Source organism: Triticum dicoccoides, chromosome 3A, assembly GCF_002162155.2.
Source record: "Triticum dicoccoides isolate Atlit2015 ecotype Zavitan chromosome 3A, WEW_v2.0, whole genome shotgun sequence".
Classification (NCBI taxonomy): Eukaryota; Viridiplantae; Streptophyta; class Magnoliopsida; order Poales; family Poaceae; genus Triticum; species Triticum dicoccoides.
In genome coordinates this window covers 588,219,627-588,234,239 of record NC_041384.1, presented here as the reverse complement: position 1 = coordinate 588,234,239, position 14,613 = coordinate 588,219,627, and the positions used below count along the sequence as shown (strand labels likewise).

Sequence of the window (14,613 nt, the reverse complement as noted above, 5' to 3'; positions counted from 1 at the left end):
ACTCCTTGATCACATTGTGCACATTATGATGATGTCCTACCGAGTGGGCCCAGAGATACCTCTCCGCTTACACGGAGTGACAAATCCCAGTCTCGATTCATGCCAACCCAACAGACACTTTCGGAGATACCTGTAGTGTACCTTTATAGCCACCCAGTTACATTGTGACGTTTGGCACACCCAAAGCACTCCTACGGTATCCGGGAGTTGCACAATCTCATGGTCTAAGGAAATGATACTTGACATTAGAAAAGCTTTAGCATACGAACTACACGATCTAGTGCTATGCTTAGGATTGGGTCTTGTCCATCACATCATTCTCCTAATGATGTGATCCCATTATCAACGACGTCCAATGTCCATGGTCAGGAAACCGTAACCATCTATTGATCAACGAGCTAGTCAACTAGAGGCTTACTAGGGACATGGTGTTGTCTATGTATCCACACATGTATCTGAGTTTCCTATCCATACAATTCTAGCATGGATAATAAACGATTATCATGAACAAGGAAATATAATAATAATCAATTTATTATTGCCTCTAGGGCATATTTCCAACACACACATCACAAAAATACATGGATAGCACCTCTGGAAAGATGGCATGGCACATAAAAAACACATGTAGAGCTCAGGAGCATATCATGCACACATTAATCACGGCAAAAATGACAAATAGCTATTTGGTGCAGCAGATCTGACAATTAACTCAAATAGCACACTTCCAACAGCATTTCGGGCATCAAGATGAACTCAAATGAAAATGATGCAGTGAGATAAAAAGATGTACTCTCTGAGGCGAACATTTTGATATGCTACACGCACGAATCGGAGCTACGGATGCAAAGTTATGACATGATGAACCTGGGCATTTAAATCTGGAAAACTCGGGGACTTAGTGCAATTTTACCTCCGCGAAAGTCAAGGCGGAATGAGGATATCCGGGACGGAGAGATCCGGGGACGGGCGCGGGCGTTTGGATCGACGAGGTGGTGGATCTGATCCCGATCTGCGGAGGAGAGGGCGGGCTAGGGTTCCGGCGACGCATGCCGGCGAGGCTTCCGGAGCACGCAACGGGGAAGGAGAGGTGGCAGGGAGGACGGTGGGGAGCCATGGCGGCGCGGGGACAGCAGCGCAGCAGGGCGGTGGCGCACAAGCGGACGACGGCGGGGGCGCGCGCGGCGGGGCGGAGGAGCTGCGGTGCGGCGGCTCGGTCCGACGAGGGTGAACGAGCGGCGGCACATCGGGGCGTGGGAGCGCGCGACGGCGAACGGCGGACGTGGGCGGCGGCGCGAGGCACGGCCCGGGGGCGGGCCGGCGATGGGCCCCGCGGGCCCGGCGGATCCAGCAAAGTGGGCACCCGGGTGGACGAATAGGAGACCGCCACGTGGCGACGGACGGCGAAGTCGGACGTGTCCGTCGGCGGGAAGTTTGTCCGGTGGCGCGAGGATGAAGGGATCTAGGGTTTGCACCGCGAATTTGGAAGGGTTGCACATATTTATAGGTAGAAGAAGCTAGGAGAGTCCAAATGAGCTGCGGTTTTCGGCCACGCGATCACGATCGAACGACCGAGATGATGGAGGAAGTTTAGGTGGGTTTTGGGCCAAATTGGAGGGGTGTTGGGCTGCAACACACACGAGGCCTTCTCGGTCCCTCGGTTAACCGTTGGAGCATCAAACAAAGTCCAAATGGTACGAAACTTGACAGGCGATCTACCGGTAGTAAACCAAGGCCGCAAGACAAGTCTCAGTCCAATCCAGAAATGTTTAACCCCCCCACACAAAAAAAGGTAGAAAGGGACACCGGGTGACGTAGGAGCGTCGGATTGCAAAACGGACAACGGGAAAAAATGTTCGGATGCATGAGACGAACATGTATGCAAATGAAATGCACATGATGACATGATATGCAATGCATGACACGCAAGAAATGACAAGGCAACAACAGCGAATAACTGGAGGACACCTGGCACATCGGTCTCGGGGCGCTACAGCGTGGCTCTACGAGCGGGCCCGAACGACCCATTTCACCAACAAGCACCCAAGACCCTCACGAGGGGCCAAGCCTCGCGAGGCGGACGACACAAGACCTCCTCGGGAGCGCCCTCACCAGACTGGCTCGCGAGGGGCGGAGAGTTCAAGGCAAGGCAAACCTCGCGAGGTTTCAATGACATGAGCCATGACGATCAAGATTAGGCGGGCGCCAGCGCGCACAGTGTCCTTGTTTCCTCTTTGGTGCTAAGGAAGCAAGCGCAGGCGCGGAGTACCGAGGCGTCAAGCAAAGGTTTCCATATCAGTGCAACGAGACCAAGACCAGCAACATGGCAAGACGGAGGTCACCATGGAGCCCAAGGCGGCGTCACCACTAGAGCCTTTTGCAGGCGAAGACTGCTTTTGTCAGGATAAGCTGTACTAGCTGTCCCCTTTCAAATTGGCCGTTGTTGGCTCCCTTCCCGCTCAATATTTGGGGAGAGGACCAGGGCCTCTATAAATAGGACTAGCCACCACCATAGCTAGGGGATGAGATCCGAACAACCACAAGTTCACCAAGCACAAGAACACCTCTCCTCAGGAGGCTGTTCTTCCCCTTGTACTGTTCATCCTCAGCCCAAGAGGCAATCCACCACACCACACTGGAGTAGGGTATTACACCACAATGATGGCCTGAACCAGTATAAATCTTGTGTCCTCTATGTTGAGAGTTCGTCGAGTTAGCCCTTGAGATCTTAGCGAAGCTAGGATGTGGATCGGTAGGGGGGATCTTCGCGCGCACCCCAGTGTTCGAACCTTGAGGGTTTTGCCGGAACCCGAGATCCGACACCGGTATACTACCCTTGGCAAGCAAATGGACAATTCTTCCACTTTTAGTGCATATAATCTATGCTACCTGGCATTCCCAGAAAGCCTCTATCTGCATTGATCGCCAACAACTAGGTTGAATCTGTGGCATTTCGCTCTCGTGGGTACTCAAGGCCAAACACTGCCATCACGGCCTTATAGAACCTATACATTGATATGAGACATGTGGACGTACTCATCCACAAGATCACCGGGGATTTTGTATGCAAGCATACAGATAGAAATGGTGCATCTTTTAGAGGAGAAGACAATCGTTTCAAGGGCACCCTCCTTGCACTCAAAGTAATTCTCATACGCTACCACTCCCTCCCCAATACGATTGAACACACGTCTCGCCATCTGAAAGCAATGGCGAAAAAGATGGGGTTTGAAGAGCTGGGACGTGCACTGAAAGTAATTGATGAAGAGTAGGCAATGGTCGCTCTCTCTGTTGCGATTCAACGTTGGAACATCGCCCGAGATTGGTCCCCTGAAGCTCGGTCGTTGCCTAACAATGTGGTCATTAACGACCAATGCCACAACCACAAGCTTCTCATTGTCTGACGACGAATCATCCGATGAACAAAAATTCATCCCTACTATCCAATGTGCGTTGCGGGAAAAGCATCGATCACCTTGCGATCGCCGATGAGATGCGGACGGTGAAAAGCACCAATGGCCCCATAGAGGCAGCGGACTGTCAAAGCGGAGACGATGGCGACGATAGCGACATTGGAGCGCGAGGTGGGCGGTATTGTAGGCAACGAGCGACCCCGGTGGTCGTGGTTACTCTAGCACCATCGGCGGCGAGAAGATGCCACAAACGCCGGCAAGAACTCCGTGGAGGCCGACGAGTGGGGGCGTGTGTGGAAGCGGGTGGCGGGCCTGGGCACCGACAGAGCGTCCGAAAAATGGGAGGCGGCGACAGGGGGGTGTCGGACGTGGAGGGGATGAGGGAAATTGTGTATGTGTGACCGACGGGCAGGCCAGAGCGACCATGTGCGTCCACTTTGTGTCCTCACGGATGCAACCCTGCCCAAATTTGGGCCGCAAGCGGATAAAAAAAATGGACACACGCCCATCTAGATTGCCTCGTTGGGCTGTTATTTCTGTCTATTTCAACCCAACGTACATGCGCGGACTAAGAGCAACTCCAACGGGGCGACCCAAACGGACGGCGCGTTTGTCCGCTTTTTGTCCGTTTGGGTCGGCCGCCCGCCCGGCGTCCGCCCTGTTTTAGATTTGGGTCGGCAGTGCGTCCAATGCACCGACCAATTTCATATCCACACGCAATTTTTTAAAAAAGACCCGCGGCCATAGACCATGCCAGCGGCCATGTCGTCGCCCGAAGCTCCTGCCGGCACCACCACGCTCACCTCGGGCGAGCACTCCCCGGGGAGGCGGGGGGCTTGCGGATAGACATGGAAGTCGGGCATCGGGGTGCAAGCCGACGCGCGGGGCGAGTCGGGAAGCACCATCCGAGGGAACGCAGATGAGCCGGTGCTAGCTGCGGCCACGGCGGCGTTGACAAGGTCGTGCTGGCTAGGGTTTAACCCTAGCATATATAGCGCCTCCCTCGTTGTCGCCACGACGCGGGTGTTGGTGACCTCCTGTTGCACGGCGGCGGCGACGGCGGCCGCTGTGATGGCTTCGTCCCTCGCGTCCGCCGCGTGCCTCCGGCCCTTCCTCTTGGCCGACTCCCTTTCCCGTTGTTCAGGTGTCAGCGTCTTCTTCGGCTTGGGCGCGACAGTGGTCTTGCAGGGGGCGCGAGGCTTGCCTTTGCTGGAGGGGGGGTCGTCATGCCGGACGAGGCGAGGCCGTTAGCGGCGTCGAGATCGATGGCGTCCTCCATGGCGGGGTGTGGGGTGGGAGCGCGCGCGGACGGTATTGTTTTTGGGGAAAATGGGTGGAAATGGTGATGGCTGCCACCGACCAGCGGGCCCGGAGGAAGGAGAAGGCGAGTGCACCTGTCTCGTGTCCGCGCCGACGCAAATCCGGCTCAAAAAAAAACCGAAAATGATTCGGCAGGCGGACGAAAAGCGGACGCGCGTCCATTTAAATCGGCGTGTTAGAGCAACTCCAATGGGGCGGCGCATTTCGTCCGCGGCCGTCCGTTCGGGTCGGAACGCCGGCTTTTCTATCCGCGCCGATCCAAACGGAACGCCCGCAGACGAAATGGGTCTCCCTGTTGGAGTTGCTCTAAATCCGTCGCGCGTTAGAGTTTGCTTCATTGTGGGAATCTCGGTGCTCGGTGGTTAGATTTTAGCTACTGCGGACAGCTTGTACCCGATTTAATCAGAGGATACATACATACTACTCTCTCCGTTCCAAATTACTCGTCGCAGAAATGGATATATGTAGAACTAAAATACATCTAGATATATCCATACCTGCGACAAATAATTCGAAACTGAGGGAGTACTATACAAGTGGCAATGCCTGTACAGTGGCACACAACACCCCATCCATGATAAGTGCAAAAGAAGCTGTACCCACCCACCCGCACCAGCATCAACACGCCACGCATCATGCAGGGAGTCATGGAGGCGGTCAGATGGAGTGGCGCATTGACCACCCCTCCTCGATCGCAATGTGCCCAGCACCGGCACCGGCACCACACATCACCCACAGCGCTTGAGTGTGTGTGTGTGAGACCTTTCACAAAAAAAAGAGTGTGTGCGTGAGAGATTCTGCATTAATAAAAAGCGCGCGCTCCTGATGGATGTATAGGTAATCGATGGCTACGACGCTGCCAAGCTCCACTACCGGGGGGGCGCGGAAAAGGCGAAAGGCGTGTGAAGAAAGGCATGCGGTGCGTGGCATTTTGACCCCGGCCGGCCGAGCACGAGGTGACGGAAAGACGGAGAGAAAGACCCGTGATGGATGGATGGATGGACGGGAGGCCGGCCGGCCGACGTGATGTGACGCTGCTTTTGGACCAAAATCGTGCCACCACTCCAGCTCCTACCTACGCGCACGCACCGCACTCGACTCCGGCTCGCTCCCCCCTGGCCCGAAATTCGGCCGCGCGCTCGCGCGTCGCCCTCGCTCCCTGGGCTGGGTAGTGCCTCCGACAGTGCACTCCGCGGTCAAATCTTTAACTCTGCATATATGCAAACTTGCAAGGTTCGAGATGAGGAAAAATGACACAGCTTCTCTAGCACTGATAATCTTACTAGAAAAAGGAGAAGTTTTGTTTATGCGGTGGACAACCAGACCGCGCGCCGGGAGCCGGCCGCCGGTCGGTCTGGCCTCGGCGTGCATGCATGCATGCACATGGACAAACACATGGTGGCCTCAATTCTCTAATCTTTTCCTCTGTCCATCTGAACGCATTAACACCGGATTTTGTCACCGTCTGCGCCGCGCGCCCGGAGCGCGACACCTAACCGCTTCACTAACTCCAGACAGCCTTCTCTCAATCTCTCTCTCTCTCTCTCTCTTCGGCTCTTCCTCTTCGTACCTGAACCTTGTCCTTTGTGCGCGGTTTTCCTAAACAAAACAAAGGCACGGCACGGCCGCCTGCCCCTTTTTCTCCGAAGTTCGGCCGCGCAGGCGGAGGGGAAAACGCGCTCCCCGCATGCTCCGGAACACATACGTGCCGGGAGGAGGGCCCGTCGGCGGCCGGGTTCCTGCCCCCTGGCTGGCAGCGATGGATGCCCCGAGCCACGCACGCTGCGGGTGCACTACCGTCCGTGTCATCGATGCAATGCATCTCCCTCGGCGTTTGTTTGGCGTGCCTCGAACCATGTGGCGTGCTTCGGCCCTGTGTGTTCTTCGCTGGCTGGTTCACGGGGAGCAACTCCACTCGACGAACGTCAAAGGTGCACATCCAAGTCTAGCGACACTGCGAATCAACCTGTGATTGAGTTGATTAGATGGATAGTGGTATCCCCGATCCACCAGGGTTTAAATCCTGGTACTCGTATTATTTTTGAATTTATTTCAGGATTTCCGGCGATGCGCTTTCAGTGTGAGAAGACGTTTCCGTCGACGACGAGGCGCCTACGGTGGCTTCGTAAATCTCAAGATGATATGCCGGTTCAGTCTCTCAGAGATGCTCATAGGGGTAGGGTGTGCGTGTGTGCGTTCATAAGGGTAAGTGTATGCGCGTGTATATGAGCGCTTGTGTCTGTACTGATGCTTAAAAAAAAGTCTCGCGACACTATAGATGGAAATATTGGCTGTGGGTAATTTATTTGAATTTTTTGGTGGTCAAGTACCAAAAAAAATTCAACTCATGTGTTGCCATTTTCATTGTCAAAACCCATATATACACGACCGGTGATGCTGCGAGCAATGTGGCAGACGGCCAACGGTGCTGCGACGCACCGTCATTGCTTCGAGGCGGGTAAGCCGTCTTGCGAGAGGCACTGATGTGCTACTCCCTTCGCCTCCCTTTTTACTCCGTATGTAAGATTTGTCTGAAGTTAAAATTCGTCAACTTTGACCAAAATTATATGACAAGATATTAACATCTACAATATTGAAGTTATACAATACCAACATTAAATTCATGACGCATCTAATGAAATTGGTTTTGTATTGTGAATATTGATATTCTTTTTTATAAAGTTGATCAAACTTTACAAAGTTTGACTTCAGATAAATTTTATATGCAAAGTAAAAAGGACCCAAGGGAGTACAGGTCATGCTGCATGGGGGGAGGGGGCACCCGCTACTCACTCTTTTTCTGAGAAACTTCTGTTATTTGTAGTTATTGTCTGTCCATTTTGGCCCTACACTATACATTACTTCTCCATTCTATAACGTAGTGCGTCTAGATTTTTTTTCAAAGTCAACCATTATAAACTTTGACCAAGTTTGCAGAAAAAAAACATTTACATCTAGAATGACAAGCATATATCATTAGATTCATCCTAAAATATAGTTTTATATTTTATTTTTAATTTTGTATATGTAAATAATTTTCTATACACACTACATTATGAAACAGAGGGAGTGTGGATGGCCCAATGTCATCTCAGGTACGGTGGCTGGCATTTGCCCAGGTAGGGTAGTCAGCTTTTAGACCGCGCTCTGCGCAAAAGAATAGGCATCCACACTCGTTTATGTAAAGTTCGCCATGGGTATTTCTCGCCTACTGCCAGACCTATCGCCGCTCGTATGTGACGCTGGTGCGCCCTCGCCTTAGTGGCCCAACCCATCTCTAAGCGGTTTTGAGAAGATTCTATAGACCGGTTTGGACATTTTTTATAACCTTCATGCGTTTTTAATTATGTTTTATGTGTTTCTTCTCTCGGTTTTCTTTCTTATTTTTCCTTTATTCAAATACATGTCGTACATTTTGTATACACATGTAATATTTTTTAGACACGTTGAATATTTCTTAAATATGCTAGGAACGGTTTTTTAAATACTTTGTTGAATTTTTTTTTCAAATAAATGTGAAACAAATTTTAATACTCACAAAACATTATTCTTGATATGCGTTCACATTATTTCGAATGATATGTAACATTTTTTTTGCAAATCACACAAACATTATTCTTGCAAATCATGCAAATAATTTTACATTGTATAAACATTTTAAAAAATGTCATTTTTTAAATGCGCAAGAATTTTATGATGGTATGAATATATTTTTAAAATTACACAATTTATTTTACATTGTGTTTTTTAAATCTCACTAATATTTTTTGAAACATGTGAACATTTTAAAAGTCACAAACATTGTTTTGAATGCTACCAAATTTTTTTAAAAGTTTCTTTATTATAATTTTTACACTGCATGAACATTGTTTAAATGCGTGAAGGATGCTTTCAAAATTTATGAAAGTAATTTTTAAATATTTATGTTGAAATTTGTTCTCAATACAAACCAAAAGTTAAAAAGGAAAGAGATAAACGAACGAACGAAGGAGGGAACTAACGTTCGTATCATCTAACGGGCGAGCCCACAACAGCGTCTCTAGGGTTGGCTGCTATCGACTGTGGTCAAATGGGGCCCATATGAACCCCTAAAAAAAATTTGGGGCCCATATTATCGTCTGAAATGGCTCAAGGGCCACTCTCTCGGCAGCCAAGAAGATCTCCAGCCGTTTCTGAAAAAAAGGGAAAAAAATCTCGAGCCAAACTGCCGGGGCGGAATGGCGGGGAGCTCTCGAGCTTCAGAACTCTGAAAGCGCCGCCAGTCCCCGCCGCCGACGCCGCCGCCGCCTCCGAGAAAAATGGCGGCCCTCTACGTCCCGCTCCGCGTCATCGCCTCCCGCCCGCGCGCCCCCACCCTGCGAGTCCTCCTGCCGCTCCACGCCCACCTTCTCACCTCCGGCCGCCTCGCCTCCGCCCCCGCCATCCTCACCACCCTCGTCTCCCTCTACGCGCGCGTCCCGGCCCTCCACCCCGTCGTCCACCACCTCCTCCCGCCGGCCTCCCCGCTCCCCTGCTTCAACGCCGCGCTCTCCCTGCCCTACCCGCTCGCGCTCCGCGTCTTCGTCCGCCTCCGCGCCGCCCACTTCCCCGACCCCTTCTCCTTCCCGCCGCTCGCCTCCTCCGCCCCGTCCCCGCCCCACCTCCTCGCGATCCACGCCCTCTCGCTCCGCTGCGACGTCGCCCACGACCTCTTCTGCGCAGCGCCCTGCTCCGCGGCTACCTCAGGTTCGGCCTCGCCGACCACGCACACCGCCTGTTCGACGAATTGCCCCTCCGGGACGTCGTGGTCTGGAACGCCATGGTCAACGGGTTCGCCAAGCTCGGCTGCTTCGACCGCGCCATGGAGTGCTTCCTGCGGATGAGGCAGGATGGCACGGTGGAGGTCAGCGCTTTCACCGTCACCGGAATCCTGTCGGTCTGCACTGCGGCCGCGGATTTCCAGTGCGGGGCTGCCGTTCACGGGATGGTGGTGAAGTCGGGACTCGACCACAATGTTTCCGTGTGTAACGCCTTGGTGGATCTTTATGGGAAGTCCCATGATGTGGCCAGTGCGGCGATGGTGTTTGAGGGGATGGCAGAGCAGGACAGGGACTTGTTCAGCTGGAACTCGATGCTGTCCGCATTGCACTACTCGGCTGACCATATGGGGACAATGAGGCTCTTTCGTAGGATGAGGCATGCTGCAGTATGGCCGGATGCAGTGACCGTTGCGGCTGTTCTCCCTGCATGTGCGCAGACTGCTGCACTGAAGGTTGGGAGGACGGTGCATGGGTACATTATCATGATCGGACTGGCTCGCGATGGTGCAATGGATGTGCGTGCTTGTAATGCGCTGGTAGACATGTATGCCAAGAGCGGGGCACTGGATGAGGCATGCCGTGTATTTTATTGGATGCGCCAACAGGACGTGGCATCATGGAATATTATGATCAACGGGTATGCATCCCATGGGCGTGGGCAGGAGGCACTGGGGTTGTTCCGCCAGATGACAGAGGTGAAAGGTCTGGTGCCAGACGAGGTAACTCTGCTGGCAGCAATGTCGGCGTGCAGCCACTCTGGGTTTGTCGAAGAAGGGAGAAGTTTACTTAAGAGAATGAAAGAGGAGTTCGGTTTGGAGCCGCTGATGGAGCACTTCGCATGTGTGACTGACATGCTTGGGCGAGCAGGGAGGCTGGATGAGGCGAGAAAGGTAGTAGAGGAGGCAGGAGATGTAGGAGCTGGTGCATGGAGGACATACCTTGCAGCATGCCGGATGCATGGTGATAAAGAAAGGGCCCAAGAGGCAGCTAGGATGCTGATGACGACGAAGGAGCCTGGGAGTGGTGGATGGGTGCTGCTAGCGAACACATATGGCTGGGATGGAAACTTTGAGGGCCTGGAGGAGGTAAGGGGGGAGATGAGACGGCAGGGAGTGCAGAAGCCTGCACCGGGCTGCAGCTGGGTTTAGGTGGGTGGAGGAAACGGCGAGAGCGGAACAGTTGGGCACGCTTTTGTTAGTGGCGATAAGGAACACCCCTAGGCTGACATGATTTATGAAATGCTGCATTCATTGATAAGTTGGATGAGGGATTGCAGTGATTTGAGTATCACGACCCCATTATATAATTGAATGCTCATATCTGTTCTTATTTTGTTACAAGCTAGCACTGGCGTACTATTGCGCAGATATTAATTAGAATGGTGCATCATTGGATACAGATAGGCTTGCACCATTAAGAGCACCACCGAAACTTGGACCTGGTAAGAGGGTTTCGCCAAATATCATAGTTCCAGCAGTCAGTGCTCCAGCTCCAAGCCCCATTCCAAAGTTTGGTGCACTATTCTGAGCTGCAGATTTTCTTGGTGGCACATTTATGTAGTTCTGTGGCACTCTCTCCCTACCGGGATGCTGTGGTGGGAAGAAGCCGAGGTTTGAAGTTGGTGGTGGTGGCAGGGTTGATGGAAACATTGGGGGTTGGTAGCTGTAGCTACTTCCTAATGGTGATGGATCTGGGCGAGTTCCAGGGATCACCGGCCTGGAATTACTACGGTGATCAGCATCTTCTCTGTCGCCCCTATAATGGTTGTAGGGTGGCGGTGGATAATTATAAACTGGTCCGTCTTCTATAGCCAATGTGATGCCGACCTGATCGGAGTTCTTCAATCCTTCAGGTAATCCTGCAAATCAACAGAAGATGATATAGGTTAAAGTAATTATGATATTGTAGTTTTGAAGCTCATCTTAATTCATGTGATTTATATTTAAACATACCCTTTACCCTTTTGATGGTAAGAATCAGACAGTAGATCTTATGACTATATCATGGCAGCATACTCTACCAAGCATGCTGACTTTCACTTGTTCTTCTGCTAACTCCGTTATGTTTTGAAGAACAAGTAAATGCTGCCCATTCTCTGTACATTCTAAAGCCTACCAATGGATCAAGCATGTTATGCTTTTTCATCCAAAAAATGTGTTGGCCATTTCCTTACAAATTGTGGATAGATTTGCCGATAAAGATACAACATATACTTTTCTTGTTGCTATGAAGCTATGATGTTAGGTCACGTACTGAACTTTTTTGCAACATATTTGTTATTAACCAGAAAAACGCTGATTTTTTTCGACGAACAAAACAATACCAATTTCCATGCATTATTGTTATTTTAGTTCTGACTGCCATTCTAGTGTGCTGTGCGGAGGATTTGGAAAATGTATGTGTTGACTACGCTCCTACCATGAAAGTGTTTTGATCAGCATCTCAGATGGCACAAATCAGACAGATTCTTTCAGTGTAAACCAGAAATTTCTGTTTACCTGAAAACCGACCATGATCATCTTCTTGCTTGCAGATCCGGATGGATATATCCACAAATCCATGAGCTTTGTCTGACTTCTTCCTCCTAAGCTGGAAACTGCCAGTCTCCTCAATGACTTCTGAATGCTCCTCACTTTGGGCGAATTTCTCAAGATACTCCTTCAACTGCACAACTGCAGCTCCCTGGAGATGCTCCCTTAGGAAGATGGGCTCTCTCCTGTAGACCTCAACTGTCAGTTCCATCTGCTGCTGGGCCAGACCATGCTCATCCACCGAGACCGAGAACTTGGTGCCCCAGCTTGCATTTGAGTTTCCCGACGCGTCAATCTTGGTGCAGTACTTGCTGTTGGGATCAACCCATCCGACTGAGAACCACTGTGGCTTCAGCAGCGACGATCTGCGTCCTAGACCGCGCGCGGAGATTATGCAGAACTCGACTGATAGCTTTTTCATTTGTATGAGGGCGGGTGAGGGCGTTGCAGGATGTGATGCAGACCAGGGGATACGATGCGGAGATTTATCATCATCCCATAGGCACCCTTTACCTTGCTGCAAAGTTATTCCAAGACGATAATAAGGATTTGTTTCGTGTCTACTTTGTTGCTTCCCTGTGGTAGTGGAATCGATTCTAAAGTTGTGGCACTAGGAGAGGGAGAAGCATAGATGGTGCTAGCCGAAGCATTTTTATTACGAGTATTTTATTTTGTTCTCTTTTCTATCTTTCTTTGGCTCTTCTATAATAGTACTAACAATAAGTTGAATAAGGGGCAGCAAGTGAAAGACCCGTGTGGCCGTGTCCTCTGCTGTGAGGAATAATCAAGGAACCACCATGATAAAGACCGAACCCCGTTGGTGAGATTCGGTCTGTTGTTGCGGCCCGATCTTTCACGACACTCCACCTTCAGTAGCAGTAACCTCTCGCCCGCACATGCGATGTACACGAAGTAGAGGATTTGAACCTTGCGGCTCAGCACGAGAGAAACAATCTGTACGACGGCACCTGCAAAACAGTTTCCTTGCAGAAATCGCAACAAAGAGGTTTTCTAAAGTTACCTCAAAAACTTGATACGGGTTTCTACCCTCGAAAACACATCTCTATTTCATATAAAAATAACCTCCCCCTATTACATCGTTCTGGCTTGGCCTTATATAATAGCTGCAAAAGCTAACTAGCTTGGGAAACAAGCATCGCATCCTACCATCCATCTCACGTACAAGATAGATAGATAAAAAAATGGTACCTTCTAAAACTAGGACTCTAAAATTATCTATTAGATTACTTGTCTTATAGTTTGACAAATTAATCTCAATATTAACATGGACTGTTTGTTGGTCCGTTTGTGGTGGACCCCATCCCAAGGCACACAAGGATAGAGTTGTCCACAACACAAGCCTCCTGCAAATTCTTTTTATCTCTTCAGGTGGACGTGGCATGTCAAAGTAGTAACCTGCAGCGACATCTCCTTTAATTCTAACTGAATAAAATTCCTGTACTTGCAACCTTGTACAAGCAGCCAGCAAATCCTCCATATTAACCATGCATGCTTCGTTTCTTCTATCTCCAAAAAAACTGGAATCTTTACATGCATTAGTAGCATGCAAACCACGCTCTCCAAAATATACGTACGTGCATGCACTTTCTTCTGGAACTACGTAGAATTTCTTATCCTCTTTCATCCGTTCTGGCTTGACCCGTGTAGCATGCTTCATAGGAATAACAAGTAATTTTTGTTCATTATCGTAGCTTGGCCTTGGGCGCTCTGGTGTATGCGTAGCATATGTTTGGACAACACCGACTTCAAGCGAAACAACAACGACCTCAGTATTTATATTACACGGGGTCATATCACACCATCTGCAGTTTCACCTCGTCTCCAAATTACTGGGCTTCCACAGCTGACGTGTCTGTTAGGCACAGTAGTAGCAGTTTCGGGGGACACCAGTTTCTTAGGCCAACTCCACCGCGCGTAGGCCAACTCCACCGCGCGACCCTATCCTGTCCGTCCCCGTTCGTTTGGGATAAAAGGGACAAACGAGACGGCGCAGCGCGCGGGCGCAAACGGACTTTTGTCCGCTTTGTGTCCGCTTTCGATCCATCACCGGCCCAAGTTTGCGCCGGTTTTGGGGTGAAACGGACAGCGCGCAGACGGGCGGGACGCGCGCACTTGTCCCCCCTGGCCCGCCTGTCGGTGGGAGAAACCAAACCCACCCATGCCCATTTGGCCCATTTCCCCCTAACCCTCCCACGTCCCTCCCGCCGCCCCCTCTCTCCCTCGTCCATGACCGACGCCTCGCCGAGTTCAGGCGGCCTGGCCGTCGACCCGCCCGCAAAGGTGAAGAAGAAGGCGCCAAGGAAGCCGCGGTCGGAGTGCACGCCGGAGGAGATCGCCAAGTTGGACGCGGAATCGGCGAAGAGGAGGGAACGGAGAGCGGTCGTCAAGGTCAATGCCGCCGCGGCCAAGTTCGCCGCCCAGCGCGATGAGCTGGACACCGCGCGGCGTAAGGCCGCGGCCGACAAGAAGGAGGACCTCGTCAACAAAGCGCACGCCATCTTCATGCTTGGCATGGGCCGTCCGGCCGGG

At 51.2% G+C, this 14,613-nt stretch overlaps 1 protein-coding gene across 1 annotated transcript; it reads right to left on the bottom strand.

The window, feature by feature from the left end:
* Positions 1–10,783: 10,783 nt before the first annotated feature.
* Positions 10,784–12,508, bottom strand: LOC119269398. Its single transcript, XM_037551222.1, has 2 exons — positions 12,031–12,508; positions 10,784–11,390 (listed from the first exon to the last, which is right to left on the bottom strand). The coding sequence occupies exons 1-2, from the start codon at positions 12,482–12,484 to the stop codon at positions 10,906–10,908; spliced, it is 939 nt and encodes a 312-aa protein (XP_037407119.1). The 5' UTR covers positions 12,485–12,508; the 3' UTR covers positions 10,784–10,905.
* Positions 12,509–14,613: the final 2,105 nt, after the last annotated feature.

Coding starts and splice junctions, on each gene's coding strand:
- LOC119269398 (XM_037551222.1), bottom strand. CDS start 12,484: ATGAAAAAGCTATCAGTCGAGTTCTGCATAATCTCCGCGCGCGGTCTA. Junction 11,391..12,030: donor TGATCATGGTCGGTTTTCAG/GTAAACAGAAAT, acceptor GTTGATTTGCAG/GATTACCTGAAGGATTGAAG.